This window comes from Momordica charantia, assembly GCF_013281855.1.
Source record: "Momordica charantia cultivar OHB3-1 chromosome 8 unlocalized genomic scaffold, Mcharantia_2.0 BLBB01000008.1, whole genome shotgun sequence".
Classification (NCBI taxonomy): Eukaryota; Viridiplantae; Streptophyta; class Magnoliopsida; order Cucurbitales; family Cucurbitaceae; genus Momordica; species Momordica charantia.
The window spans coordinates 4917862-4932618 of NW_028275166.1; the positions used below are offsets into that span (position 1 = coordinate 4917862).

A 14757-nucleotide genomic window follows, 5' to 3' on the forward strand; every position below is an offset into this window, starting at 1 on the left:
GAGAAGCTCATGAATCTTACAAGTAACAGCAATAGGGTGTTCGTTTTAATGCAATCTTCCATGGAATTGGCCACCCTTCTTTTCAAAAAGGCAAAAAAGTTGAATATGATGGCAAATGGGTACGTATGGATTGTTGGGGATGAGATTTCAAACATTCTTGATTCTCTACATTCTTCAGCTTTCAATAACTTGCAAGGAGTTATTGGGTGTAAGATTTATTTTGAAGAAAAGGAGAACTCGTTCAAGGAATTCAGAACCAAATTTAGAAGGAATTATATGTCTGAATTCCCAGAAGATGAAGGACAGGGTGACCCCAGCATCTTTGCCCTTCGAGCTTACGATGCATATGGGGCCATTGCCTCTGCCATGGACGAGTTGCAAGGAAACCCAAGTGGAAAACAATGGCCAATGAAGATTTTGGAAAGTAAATTTGATGGTCTAAGTGCGTTTGTGAGCTTTAAGAATGGCATATTGTCACATCCACCCACCTTCCAAATCATTAATATTTTTGGAAAAAGTTACAAAGAGGTTGCTTTTTGGTCACCGGGGTTTGGATTTTCTGATATATTACCCCAACAAGCAAGCACCAACTCAACCACTGGAAATGCTACCATTGATCTATCGAGCCTGGTTTTCTGGCCAGGTTGGAACGAAAAAATTCTCTTTTTTTACATTTCTCTCGTCTTAACTTGACAAACAAGTAGATTTTCACCCGGCTGGACCTAAATATTTTTCTTTATGACAGGTAATGCAAAAACGGTGCCGAAGGGGTGGGATTTTAGCTTCGGAGAGAAACCGTTGAGGATCGGAATTCCGACCACAGCTGCTTTCCAAGAATTCGTACAAGTGAACTACAATCACACAGATGGGCCTCATATCTCCGGCTTCTCCATTAGTGTTTTCCAAGCAGTTGCTAGCAATTTACCTTACTTCTTGCCCTACGATTTTATCCCCTACAATGGCTCTTACGACAACTTGCTCCAAAAAGTCTACAACAAGGTAAAAAGGCCAAAATCCTACTAATTTAAACAATAGAAATAGAATGACATAAAAATACCAACTTTGGAGTTTGGAGGTGCAGGAGTTTGATGGGGCAGTGGGAGATTTTGGGATATTTGCAGACCGATTTAGGTACGTGGATTTCTCTGAGCCGTATTTGGATAATGCAGCGGTGATGATAGTGAAGGAGAAGCCGGTGAGTTGGACGCGATTATGGCTTTTCATGAGAGCTTTCACGGCGGAAATGTGGCTGATTATGCTCTCCATGCATGTGTTTGTGAGCTCTGCAATTTGGCTGATTGAGCGCAAACATAACCATGATTTAAAGGGAATTGGAAACATGCTATGGTTCTCTGTATCCGTCATCTTTATGTCCATAGTAAGTGAATTGCATTGATTTTTTTTTCCATTATCTATATTCAGTAAAGAGAGAACCAATATTTCTTTTTAGTTCTTAAAATCTTAATTTCAATAATTGAAGTTGAATAAAGATAGAAATTGTTCTGTAACTATTAAAGGTTACATTTGGTTAGTGATCTTAAAATATAAATCAATTTTCAGTATTTTGGAATATATGTTTGGTAGCAAATTTGAATAAAAAAAATTCTGACGCGTTTAATAATATATTCGTACACTATATGCGAGTTACCAACTAAAATTTAGTTCTATTAATTTATTAGCATAATATATTATAAATTTTGTAATTAGCATAATATATTATTTTATAGTATTATATAATTTATAATATATTATATTTTACCTGTTCTAATTTTAATAAAAAAAATGAAATGAGTTTACAACATGTATTTATCAAATTTTTATTTTTTTAATATAATTATTTATTTTAAGGTTTTAAATAAAAAATTAGAATTTTAAAATAATTTTTTAAAACAAACCTTCAAACACATATTCATTGAATCTATAAACAAGAAAAAATTGTTCTGATTGCCAACCAAATAGTTCTTAAGATATCTATAAATAATTAAATTTATTTTAATCCATTAGTTTAAACTTTTGGATTCATCAATAATTTAACATGTTTAATATAGTATTTGATTTAGAGATCGTGGTTTCTAACCCTTATATATATATTTTTAATTAACTTGTTGTCGAATCTAGACAAAAAGAATACTTAAAACATCTATGAATTAATTATGTTCAGGAGAACCAGTAAAGAATGGATTGGCTCGATTGGTGTTAGGACCATGGCTATTTGCAATCCTTATAGTAACAGCAAGTTCCACAGCGAGTCTGTCTTCGATGATGACGATCTCGAGATCGCAACCATCGTTTTTGGACATTGAAACGCTGAAGCTAAAGAATGCGACAGTGGGATGCATAATGGTGAGATTTTTATCCCAAGTGTTGTTGATTCCTGCAGAGAATATAAGACAGATAGCCCCCGTGGATTTGTTCCCAAATGCGTTGGAAAAGGGAGCGATTCAGGCGGCTTGCTTCTCTGGGCCCCATGCCAAAGTATTCCTCGCTAAACACTGCAAACACTACACCAAAGCCACCATTTTCAAGCTCGTCGGCATGGGTTTTGTAAGCTCTCTAAATTTTATTACAAGGCTTTTTTTCTTTAGTCTCAACTTAGTGATCTTTTATGTCTTTTTAACACTTCAGCGTGGTATATGCATGTGAGCTAATTTTACTAGTGAAAATTTTGTATAATTGAAAAATGTTAAAATTTTCATTTAAATGTTATTTTGGTTTAAGTAGTCTTGACTTTGATTTTGGTTCATATACTTTGATCAAAATTTTATTTTGATTGATGTACTTTCAACTTTGTTTAAATGGTGATCGTACGCATGCTTTAGGTATAGGAGCAAAAGGGTCAAAGAGTCGCCGACTCCTAGGTGCTCATACAAAAAATAAACAAAAGTGAATATGTTGAAAGTATATAAATCAAATTAGTACCTAAATCTAAAATTTTAATTTTATATTATATTAGGACTATCAATAATTAAGGAGTAGATATATTGAAAAATCAAGCTCTTAGATGAGTGTGAAGACAAGTATTTTCTTATATGGTTAAATATGTGTTTAGTTTAGTTCCTAATGTTTTGGCATTGTTTTCTCCATGAATTAATCCTTATTATTTAAAGTGTTTCAATTCCGTCTCACATGATTTAATGTTGTTCAGATATTTTACTATTTTTGTTGACAATGTTAAAATCCGATGAAAAAGCTTAGCATGATTTTTACTGAGTCAACAAAAATTCAAAGATAAATTAAGTTAATAAAGAAAAGTTTTCGATGCCTCCTACGAAATTTTATGAAGTGAAAATCAACTTTTACGTACTCTATCTTAAATATCTTCATTATCAATTGTTCCTCTAAATTTATGTTATCTCATATATGATGTAACTAAAAATATTACGACATAGAAGACTAAATTGAAACCTATTTTATTTTTGTAACAGGCTTTTCCGAAAGGGTCTCCTCTGACCGTCGACATATCGGCGTCGATCGCAGAGCTGATAGAAAGAAGAGAATTGCCGGACTTGGAGTCGACGTTGCTGTCTACCTTCAACTGCTCCTTAAACGACAATAATGTAGACGGGTCGGGTTTAGGACCCGAACCATTCGCCGGATTGTTTCTGATCGCCGGCGCTATTACTTTGGCGGCAGTTCTATTTACCGCCGGTCGGCTTACGCTGATGAAATTGGGCTGGATAAAAGACGAGCCCACTACAACCAAGCCCCAACTCCCCAAATAGAGTATTGCTATCTCTTTGTTATTTATTATTTGTGTGAGTAATTAATCTATATTTTTTTTCATGTCATATAGAGCATTTTTTTAAATCTATATGCTAAGAATATTTATGTATGTATTTTGTATATTGTGTCAAAAAAATTTTTGAATAAAACAACCTTTTTATTTTGTAAAAATATGACGAAGTTTGTTAATTTGTAGCAATTTAAAAGGAGTAGATTGGTTTCTATATATATATATATATATATATATATATATATATATATATTTATTAGTGATTGAATCTATTTTATATTGTGAAAAAAGAGTTGAATATCTCGAAATTTGATGTGGGAGTGTCTGATTAATATTGAAAATCTGGGATCATTGTGTTTATTTGGCAAGTTAGTAATATGAGCATACAATATCCAAATATATGGATTTACTAGTTTGCTATGAGTTTTAGATGATAATGTGATATTAAATGTAGTGATGTTATTTTCTCTAAAACGCTCATTTGTTTTAAGGTTGGAGTATAAGGTTGATTTAATATTGAAAGTAATAAGAGTTAATAATTATTTTTTTATATAAAATATTTTTTTTAGTACAAAAACAAATATTGTCTGTTTGAAAAATGGAAAACTGAAAAACAAAGTATAATTAGATAGGTATGAAATATTGAGATTTTTATTAGCGACCCCTTTTATAGGTTTATAAAAATAAATATTAATTAAGTATTTACTGAAGAAATTTGTAATGGTACCAAAGCGAGCTGAGTGGCATATATCTTCAACTAAAAGGTTGTGAAATCGATCTCCAGAAAGATAAATTTGTAATGAATAGTTAAAATATTTGCAATATATAAAAAATTTACGAATTTTTTAAATATAGAAAAACATTTCAAATTTGATTTTCATATTTTAATTATTCTGATTTGACCCTTTAAATTTTCAGATATATCGAATCAAATATATTAATGTATCAAATCGGATATATATATTAAGTATATCATTAATATCAAATATATAATTAGTATATAAGGTATATTATTGTTATATTATCGATATCATGTATGTGATTAGTATATCAATGCTTATTATCAAGTATATCAGCGTTATTAATTTGTTTATTAATATAAGAAGTATATCAACGATATATTGACATCATATGAGGTATAAAAGATAGACATTTCATCTAAAATCTGTAAATAACACGATACAATTCAATAAAAGAAACTGAATACAGTAAGAAGAAATAATATATAAGGTATATGCATGGTACATGCACATACATAATTAGGTATATCAAATCAAATGTATCAATGATATATCAAATTAAGTATATATATCATTATTTAGACATCGTGTTTATTAAACAGTATATGAACATTGTTTTCTTATGTGTGCATTAGATCTCTAGATTTTACTATTTTTACGAAATTGAAAAGTGGTTACTAATAAAAATAAAATGAATTTATAGCCTGCAATATATATTTATCAAAGTATTTATTATTTTAAATGTAATTTTGTATTTTAATATTTCAAATTTTGAATCTACAAATGCTAAAAAAAAATGTTTTCGGAATTTTCAAAACTTCAATTGCATAATTTAAAAATATTAAATTTATCAAATAAATATTAATACATTTGATTGGGGGAATTTGATTCAGTGAATTAGAAAGAAATCTGATAGCATACCCTTCAAATTTAAATAAACGAGATACACGTGGCACGTTTTAAAGGGTTTCTTATATTTTTCCACAAACTTATATATAGTGGGGTTGGTAAGTACACTGTACGAAGAAATTACGAGAAAGTCTTTGTTGGGACCACGGAAATTTCATGATACCACCTGTCCACTTATCAAAACCCCTCATTTCCAGCCCAAGAAAACAGCTGACCCAATTTTTATAAAATTCTAAATTAAAAATATATATTTATATATCCTTCTCTTTCAATACATTCTTCCCCACCGCTCTCCACGTCGCGTGGGAGACACGAACCAGTCACATAAACAAGAAACAAACTCCAGACCGAGCGTGATTCATCACGCGCCGCCTTGGGCGCGTAGGCCTGGGATTTCGGCCACTCTGTATAGATCTCCGCCGACACAAATGGCTGTATCGGCTGCCCCCTTTTCTTTTCTTATTCCCAATACTTTCCTTTTTTTTTCTCTCTCTCTAGAAACTTTTGGTCTTTTTTCTCTCTCTAAAAGTAAGAAATGATTAAAATGCTGGAGAGATTCCAGTTATTTGTGAGGAAAACGATGGAGTAGATCCCACTCCATTCCCCAGAAAGCAAAATCCCACGAACCCTAAAAAATTCTTAATGTCATTGTGAAACCCCACACCCAAATCGTATATATGTATATAAGACAGCCTTGCAAACTATATATATATTGTGTGTGCCAGTTCATAGCTCATTTTTTACTCTCTCTGTCTACGCTCTGTCTTGCTTCCCCCCAGATCTTACGGTCTTGAAGTTCCCAATAAAGAAGGTTCTGCTTCTACAGATTCGTGGAATTTGGGCGCTCTGCGGATGGAAGTTTGAGGTTGATTTGGTTGAGAGCGGAGCGAAATGGACGGTGGTGATGGGACAGTCAGGCTCGGAGCTCTGAACTTGAAGCCGGATCGGAGCGGCCTTGATTCGGGTCCCGATGTGTCTGTTTCTTCTCCCGTAACTCGGCAGAAAGCCGCCGCTGCCAAGCAGTTCATAGAGAATCATTACAAGAACTATCTCCAAGGTCTTCAGGATCGTAAAGAGAGGTAGAGTATTTCCTTCTAGCGGTCGTTTGAGTGATCGTAATTCGTGGAAGGAAATATGTGTTTGAGTTTCGTGATTGTGCTGAATCCGCTGATTACCTAATTGGCGAGTTTAATTTTGAGGCGGAGCTATGGATTTTAAAGACCAGTGGAAACTGTGCGAAGAAATTGTGGCTAGCGTCGTTCGTTTTAGAACTCTGAAATTATTGTCAAAAGCTGCTGATCTTTATTTCTAAGCAGATTATTGTTCAACAGATTCAGCCGAATTTTCTGTTTTTTTTTTGTGTTTACAGACGGAGAACACTTCAACGAAGAGTGCAAGAAGCTCAGATGTCAACTGAGGAACAAGAGGAGATGCTTAGGAGCTTGGAACGCAGAGAAACAGAATTTATGAGACTGCAAAGACGTAAAGTTGGGATCGATGACTTTGAACAATTAACAGTTATCGGTAAAGGTGCATTTGGTGAGGTATAGGAAATTCTATTTGCAGCAACTAGAACTCTTTCCGTAGCTTTTAAGCTTCACTTTAAATTTTGCTTTCGTCGGTACAATTGCTTATTTGCTTGTTGATTAAGCTTAAAGACTCTGTTCTACTAACACTAAGACAGGAATAGGAATGCTTTTAGAATTCTCGGGGAATTCTTGATACTGCAACAAACACTATCATACCCATTCTAATTTAGTTATTTAAGTTACTTACACGCAGGTCAGATTATGTCGTGCAAAAGGAACAGGAGAAATTTTTGCCATGAAGAAGCTGAAGAAATCAGAGATGCTCAGCCGTGGGCAGGTGATTTTCTAATGTTATGTACTTTAAATGATTACTCTATGAAACATACAACTCTGCACAAGAATTGCCTTCATTACTACCTGCCAGTTCAATGACAGAATAATTGACATGCCCACCAAAATATTATATAGTTGGTCACGGTAATATAATGTATTTGTTGATGATTGCAAATGCGAGATCTTTTGATCAGATAGTTTACATAGTTACAGTCTTACAGATAAAGAACTACGACTATGAAGAATATGAAATAATTTAACTTGATATGATTCATAAGACACTAAAAATACCATTGCAGATACGTCAACTTGTTTGTATGATAACTGCTGGATAATATGAAGAATGAACTTGCTCATGATTTTGGAATATATTTCATAAATTATTGGGATCATAAAACTTCTAATGTTGTATTTTTTTTCCCTTTCTACATGTTCCAGGTTGAGCATGTTCGTTCTGAGAGGAATTTACTTGCAGAGGTTGATAGTCGGTGCATTGTAAAGCTCTTCTATTCTTTTCAAGATTCCGAATTCTTATACCTTATTATGGAGTATTTACCTGGTGGTGACATTATGACATTACTGATGAGAGAAGACATTCTGTCAGAGGATGTTGCTCGTTTTTACATAGCGGAGAGCATTTTAGCTATTCATTCAATCCATCAGCACAATTATATACATAGGTAACTTTCTCATATCTTACTTCCTTCTCTGTAGTTCTGAACACCTGTCTTCCAGGCCTGGTTTGAAAAAACTATACCACAATAATAATTTTATAAAATTGTAGCCATCTTTTTTTATACCGATACAATAATTTTTTCTGATTATCATATTCCTTCTCTGGAATTCAGACAATTTCATGCTTCTAAGTTCAAGTATACATTGCAGCTTACTCTTACTTTTAACAGTACTTCGCTTACAGGGATATAAAACCAGATAACCTGATACTGGATAAAAATGGCCATCTGAAGCTTTCAGATTTTGGCTTGTGCAAGCCTCTGGATGATAAGTATTCAAGTATACTTTTGAATGACGAAGATTTTACAGCCCAGCAGGCCAAAGGTGAAGTTCAAGGTCATACTGACTCTAATGGATCCCAGTGGATGATGCCAAAAGAACAGATTCAACAGTGGAAGCGTAATCGTCGTGCACTGGTATTGGATTTATCATCTGCTCTGAACTTTCCTTCTTTGCTCCAACATGATTGTTAGATTCATAATCATGTTATTTATGTCTGCAGGCTTTTTCTACTGTTGGGACCCTGGATTATATGGCACCTGAAGTATTGCTTAAGAAAGGATATGGAATGGAGTGTGATTGGTGGTCGTTAGGGGCCATTATGTATGAGATGCTGGCTGGCTATCCTCCTTTTTGTTCTGACGATCCAAGGATGACTTTTCGCAAGGTAAAATCTGTTTGGTATCGTTGGCTATTATGTTTCTGGTTTATGACGTATGGAGTTAATAATATGAGTTCTTTTCAGATAATAAATTGGAGAACTTGCCTGAAATTTCCCGAGGAACCAAAAATCTCAGAAGAAGCTAAGGACCTGATCAGCCACTTGCTATGTGATGTCGAAATGAGGTTGGGAACACGAGGAGTAGAAGAATTAAAGGTAAGCCTACCAAAAAAAAAAAACCTTTTAAATTATCTGTCAAAAGGATGGAGAATGACTGCTTTTATATGTTTATTACCGAGGACATATGAAAGAATCCAATGAGTTTCTCAAATTGAAACACTAAAAAGTTTTAATGGCAAACACAACTATACAAAGTAATTCTAAATGTTGCTGGAAGTGAAAATCTTATTTATTTTCATCTTTCATTTTTAGCATGTCATTTTCATCTAACTAATTGTACTGTCAGGCACATCCATGGTTCAAAGGCATCCAGTGGGATAAGCTGTATGAAATGGAAGCTGTGTATAAACCAACCGTCACTGGAGAACTAGACACTCAGAACTTTGAAAAGTTTCCTGAAGTGAGCACGACACTGAACCTTGCACCCAATTGATAGTTCGTCTGTCTAAAATTGCTTAGTATGATCAGATTCCTTTATGCTTCTGTTCATTTATATCTTTAGTATCTTTCCTAGGACCACGCTTAAGTTTACTCAAATGAATGCTCTACATTTTCCTGCTATAATTTACTCCGTCCCTACACTTCATATTTAGAACGTAATTTCTGCACCTGCCAATTTCTTTGGTATACCAAAGATGAAGAATTATTACTGAATCAACATATTTAGCTTGCCATACCATGGACTTGTCTCTCAGCCTTTGATAAAATACAAGTACACATGGCATGAGGAGATACATTACATTTTTCAGCGGATTGTCTGTCGTCCTTTGTCTTACTTTACAGATATTATGAAATTTATTCCTTGTATTACTTTTTCAACCTCCATTGAGGTGTAGAAATGGACTTTTGTACTCCTTCCCCTTGCCAGCTTCAATCTTTCTTAATCTTTTGCTGAGTTTACTGTACTAAAATTTTTCTCCTTCTCCCCCAAAATGTAGGTTCAAGACCCTCCATCAGAAATGCCAACTGTTGGACCTTGGAGGAAGGTAATGACCTACTCTTCCAGCAATGATGATAGTGAATGGTGCTTGTGACTATGTCTGTTTGCGAAGTGTAGTGTAATTGCTAACTCATCTGTTTTCAGTGGCTACTGGCTTGTGCAAAACTTTGAAACCCTTCATTTCTTATCCTTTTTCCGTGGATCTTTGAATTAAATGCTAAGATGAAATACAGCATTTACAACATACATATGGTCTGATTTAACAGCCGTATAAAAATTTGCTACACTTGGGAAAGATATTTCTACCGGGCATCAGTTTACCATTGATAAAATTTTGCTAGTGGGTGTAACATGAATGCTTCTAATTCCCTTTCCTATTATTCCTTTGAGCTGCTTGCTTTTGCTTGGATCGCTCATTTTATGCCATTTGCACCTCTCAAATTTCTTCTTTTTTTGTTTCAGATGCTGACTTCAAAAGATACCAATTTCATTGGGTTTACTTTTAAGAAGTCAAACGTCAAATCACTTGAGAGTACAGGTACATTGAACAATATAATGTCCTTTGCTTAAATCACTTCCTCTTCTCATATCTTGTTCTTTTAGCATGTTAGTTGAATAATTCATGATGCACATTGCACAATATTGGACAATATAATGTCCTTAAATCAATGTAAATCAATGTACCAATTTCATTGCACAATATACCAATTTCATTGGATTTACTTTGAAGAAGTCACACGTCAAATCACTTGAGAGTACAGGTACATTGAACAATATAATGTCCTTTTCTTGAATCACTTCCTCTTCTCATATCTTGTTCTTTTAGCATGTTAGTTGAACAATTCATGATACATTGGACAATATAATTTCCTTAAATCACTTTCTCTTGTTATATCTTGCTTTCTTAGCATGTTATTTGAACAATTAATGGTGCACAGTCTAGCGTGGCAATAAATATTAAAATGGTACTCTAATATATCACGAGACAAGAAAAATGGTCATTTAGAGGATCTTTAAGTTAGTTTGGTCTCCATATAACTATAGCACTGGAAATCTGAACTCAAGTGCTATCTGCTCACTGTTAAGGCAGTCTCTCAGAAACTATTTAGATAGATACCCTTCGGATTACACGTTTGGTTCTCTTTCAGCACTATAAGTTAGATGAGGGTGCTCAGACCTCGATAAGTATATATATAGAGCAAAAGTAGCGGCCTATTAACCTAAACTTCAATTCGCAGGTACGGATGTGCATTCGAATGCGTCATCGAAGACACCATCTTTGGTTTCCTTGTTGGGTATGACTTTCTCGTCCTCCTTCCCTTTTCCATGTGTTCATTCATGAAAAAACTACAAGCTGAGTAAACTTTGAGCGGTATTCTAGTTTCTACCATTGTTTAATATAACAAACTTTCCTGTTGTCTCAGGTCGAATAGACTTGCAAGAAACTGCGATACCTGAAATTGAGCAAAAGCAGGAATCATAAGCCTTTCTTCTTCTGATCACATCCCATTTCCTGTGAGTAAAATGTGCTGAATAGAAATTACACAAGATGATGTTTGCCCACAGTCTGGTATGAAAGGTGATATGGATATAAAGATTATCACTTTTAAAAGCTCGCAAAGATACTGCTTACCTTTTGAATATTACGATATCTCATTACAACTGTAAAGCATAATAAGCATTGAATTGAATATGATTAATTTTTCTTCTTGACCTCTTCATTCCCATTTTGTTTATTGAACCTTGTAATCATTCTGCCGAATTGATGCAATTTTGTCGGTTAAAGTGGATCCAATGCTTGTTCAAGTTATCATTCGAATCTGTTTGAGATTTATGCAAATCGATTGAAGATTATTCAACCCTTTGAATCCCACGATTTCATGACCAATCAAGGATTGTATATTGGGTACGTAAAATTATTATGCATATATTAGAAAAATAATATATTTATATTCTTCTTGTTGGAAGTCATGGACTGGGATCTCGTGATTGGGCCAGACTTATACCAGGTTCCTTAAGGTCCATTAACATGGTAAATTGAGGTATGGATAATTCAATTTTAAAAAAGCCTGACGTGGCATAGTTTAATTGCTACGTCATGCTTAAAAATGTATAATAATAATTATGAAGGCTTGAAGAGTGACTGATAATTTTAAAAAAAAAAAAATATTACAAATTAGTATATTTAAGACTCGCTTGTAATGTTCCCAAAATAGAATTGCATAATACCCCCACCTCTATATATTCAATAATGATAAAGATATTATTTGTATTTATATTTTAGAACAAATAAGAAATTGGAAAAAGAAATTAAAAAAAATATATTTTTATTGTTTTCAAAATTTCTACACAAAATGCTTCTAAAAATGGAGAAAAGAAAGACTCTCAAATGTTTAGATATCTTTTAAATTAGAAACGAGAAATAAGAAATAATAGCAAGGCTTATATAATTAATTAAATGTTTTTTTATTAACCACGAAAGTATATTTAGGAATAAATATATGAATGATAATTTTTCAGTACTGTTGGTGATAGAAAAGTCCAAAATTTAAAGCTTTTGTATTTTCTTCAAAGTTGCTCTTAGATATTTAGTTGGAAATCAAGGTGGATATTGTCCTGAGTGTACTTTGCTACAAACATTTTTCTCTAAATCAAGAAATAAATAAAGAGGAAAAAACAAGCCCGATGATAATGGATGCCAGAGGGGAAAACATGAAAATGACACACAAATTATAGGGAAAAGGATGACCAAATAAGTTTTCATCACAGAAATTTAATCATTTAATTTGGTGTACGAAAAAAGTAAATTTCCTTTTCACTTTGATTACTGAATTATTATTGATTCCTAATAATCCCATCTTTTTAATTTTTATGTTCTTTCACTCTTACCCACTTGAAGCGAGACAAATTTAAATACTACATAAACGTTATTGTTATTGTTGAATAAGAAATTGATACAGTGATGATTGAGATTTGAATTAAGGTAAAATTGCGTACCTTATCTAGGAAATATTTCTTATCATTTATATAAATATGGTAATAATGACTTCTTTAACCTTCAGAACTCACTATAGTAGATTTAGCTCTCAGTAATGCAACACTCTTTCAGTTGGTGAAGTTCAAAGAAATAATTTATGTTACTAGAGAACCTCAGACAAGAATGTAAGTTAGACTCATTAGTCAATGAGAGGCCATATGCATGCAAAGTGGCAAATAAAGGAAGAAGATGCTTATGCTATTTCAAGGATCGTTGAGTTCTTTTGACCCAAAAGATAGGGAAAAAAGTTAACTTGAGATAAAATTAGAATCACACTCAAAGAAAGAATATGTTCATTTGACCGAGATGAGAAATCAGCTTTCTTTTCTAAAAAATTCTAAAAAGAGAGGAAAAGAAAATGTAGAATCTCATCTTAATATCTTAGATGTTCGAACATTTTAAATACTTAGGTGAGTTTTGAAGATATCTTGGAAACCAATGTCTAACTTGAAGGATATTGGTAAAACAATCGTGAATAAATCTTACCAAACAAACGTGATTATCTTCGGTTTGCATAATGTGTGATCGGAATTTATTGGAGATTAAAACGCGACTACAAAAATAAAATAATTAATGCACTTTGGAGGATCCTCCAGTTGTAAATTTGACGGTATGCAAGATGGAGAGAGTGGAGCTTTTGTTTTTTGTTGGTTTTGCTTTTCAAAAATCTGAGTAGATTGGTTGAATAAGGGACTGAGTTGCTTTATGCCTCACTTCTTCCCCTTTAGAATATCCTTGTCCTTTATTGGAACCCCAAAATCTAATTATAATCTAAAGAAATAATACTGTTTTTGGGCCACTGATCCATCAATTGATGGCTTCCCCAATTCTTGGGGGCCCATCCATCACTCACCTTTTTCAAAACTAAATTTGAAATTTTGTTAGGTCATAGACCCTACTAGATACGTTACTTTTCTCTACCGGAACAATGATCCACCCAAACGGGAGGCGAATCTCTGTTTACGCTCCCTCCAGTTGGGGTGGGGAACGAGGAAGAAATAAATGTAGAAATAGAAACCACTCCCAAAACGAAGGAGACTAAACAGGAACAAGAGGGATCCACCGAAGAAGATACTTTTCCTCACCTCTCTCATTCTCTGCTTCTATTCTCACATTCTCATTTCTCACTACTCATACTCTAAATTCTTAAGAAATTTAAAAACTTTTCTTTTCAAATAGGATTTCTCATCAGAAATAATTCAAATGATAATTTGCTAGGGATAAAGAACTATTAATATGGAATTTCTTAGAAAAAAGGTCGCGATATCTATGAGTTCCTACACTGAATCCTTATCCGATCTCCGCTAAATTTTGTGGGGATGGAGAGAAATGTGGGGTAAGTAGAGATGAGGATGCTCACCCACCCGATGACACTCCTAATGAATAAGTTATTGAAAAAGGATATGCACATGGTTCATATACTTATTATTTTTTTGAACTCTTTTAGCGCTATATTATTACTTATTCGTATAGTTTCGAAATTTATTTTAACTATGATGCTGTGTTGTTTTATTCATGTATTTTTTGCTCAAGTGTCATGTGCTATGCACACTTAACTTCGTAATTTTATAAAAAGGAGTAGAATTAAAAGAAACCTAGCATTTGTTTAGGACACTTTTTAGTATGAATATGTGACAAAATTATTTTTAAAAGTTAACTTGAAAATAGTAAACAATGCACTCTAAAAATGGTTAAAATCTTAACTAAACCTAAAACTTTGCTAACATGAGCTCAATTTAGTAGTTAAGACATCTTATTCCCTTTTGAGAGGTCCAAAGTTGAATCACTTATCTCCACATTTACACAAATAATTCTAAAATTTTAAGTGCTAATATGATAGGTAAGGTATTACTTTATATATATATATATATATATATATATATATATATATATTCTTAATAAAGATTTTTGGTTTAAAAATAATAATTATAAAGATTTCCGGAGTAAATTTGAAAATTCT

At 33.2% G+C, this 14757-nt stretch overlaps 2 protein-coding genes across 2 annotated transcripts; both read left to right on the forward strand.

The window, feature by feature from the left end:
* On the forward strand, positions 1 to 3759 carry LOC111014067 (glutamate receptor 2.1-like). The gene is given in 6 exon segments (XM_022288671.2): positions 1 to 643; positions 746 to 999; positions 1082 to 1382; positions 2162 to 2544; positions 3426 to 3677; positions 3679 to 3759. Coding segments are annotated over 6 exon segments (1905 nt in total). The 5' UTR covers positions 1 to 9.
* Positions 3760 to 5865: 2106 nt separating this feature from the next.
* Positions 5866 to 11573, forward strand: LOC111013968 (Protein kinase family protein). The gene is made up of 12 exons (XM_022288542.2): positions 5866 to 6461; positions 6752 to 6926; positions 7165 to 7248; positions 7683 to 7924; positions 8164 to 8395; positions 8482 to 8646; positions 8725 to 8856; positions 9107 to 9220; positions 9759 to 9806; positions 10223 to 10298; positions 10999 to 11055; positions 11185 to 11573. Exons 1-12 carry the CDS (start codon positions 6274 to 6276, stop codon positions 11241 to 11243), a joined length of 1572 nt encoding a protein of 523 aa, XP_022144234.1. The 5' UTR covers positions 5866 to 6273; the 3' UTR covers positions 11244 to 11573.
* Positions 11574 to 14757: the final 3184 nt, after the last annotated feature.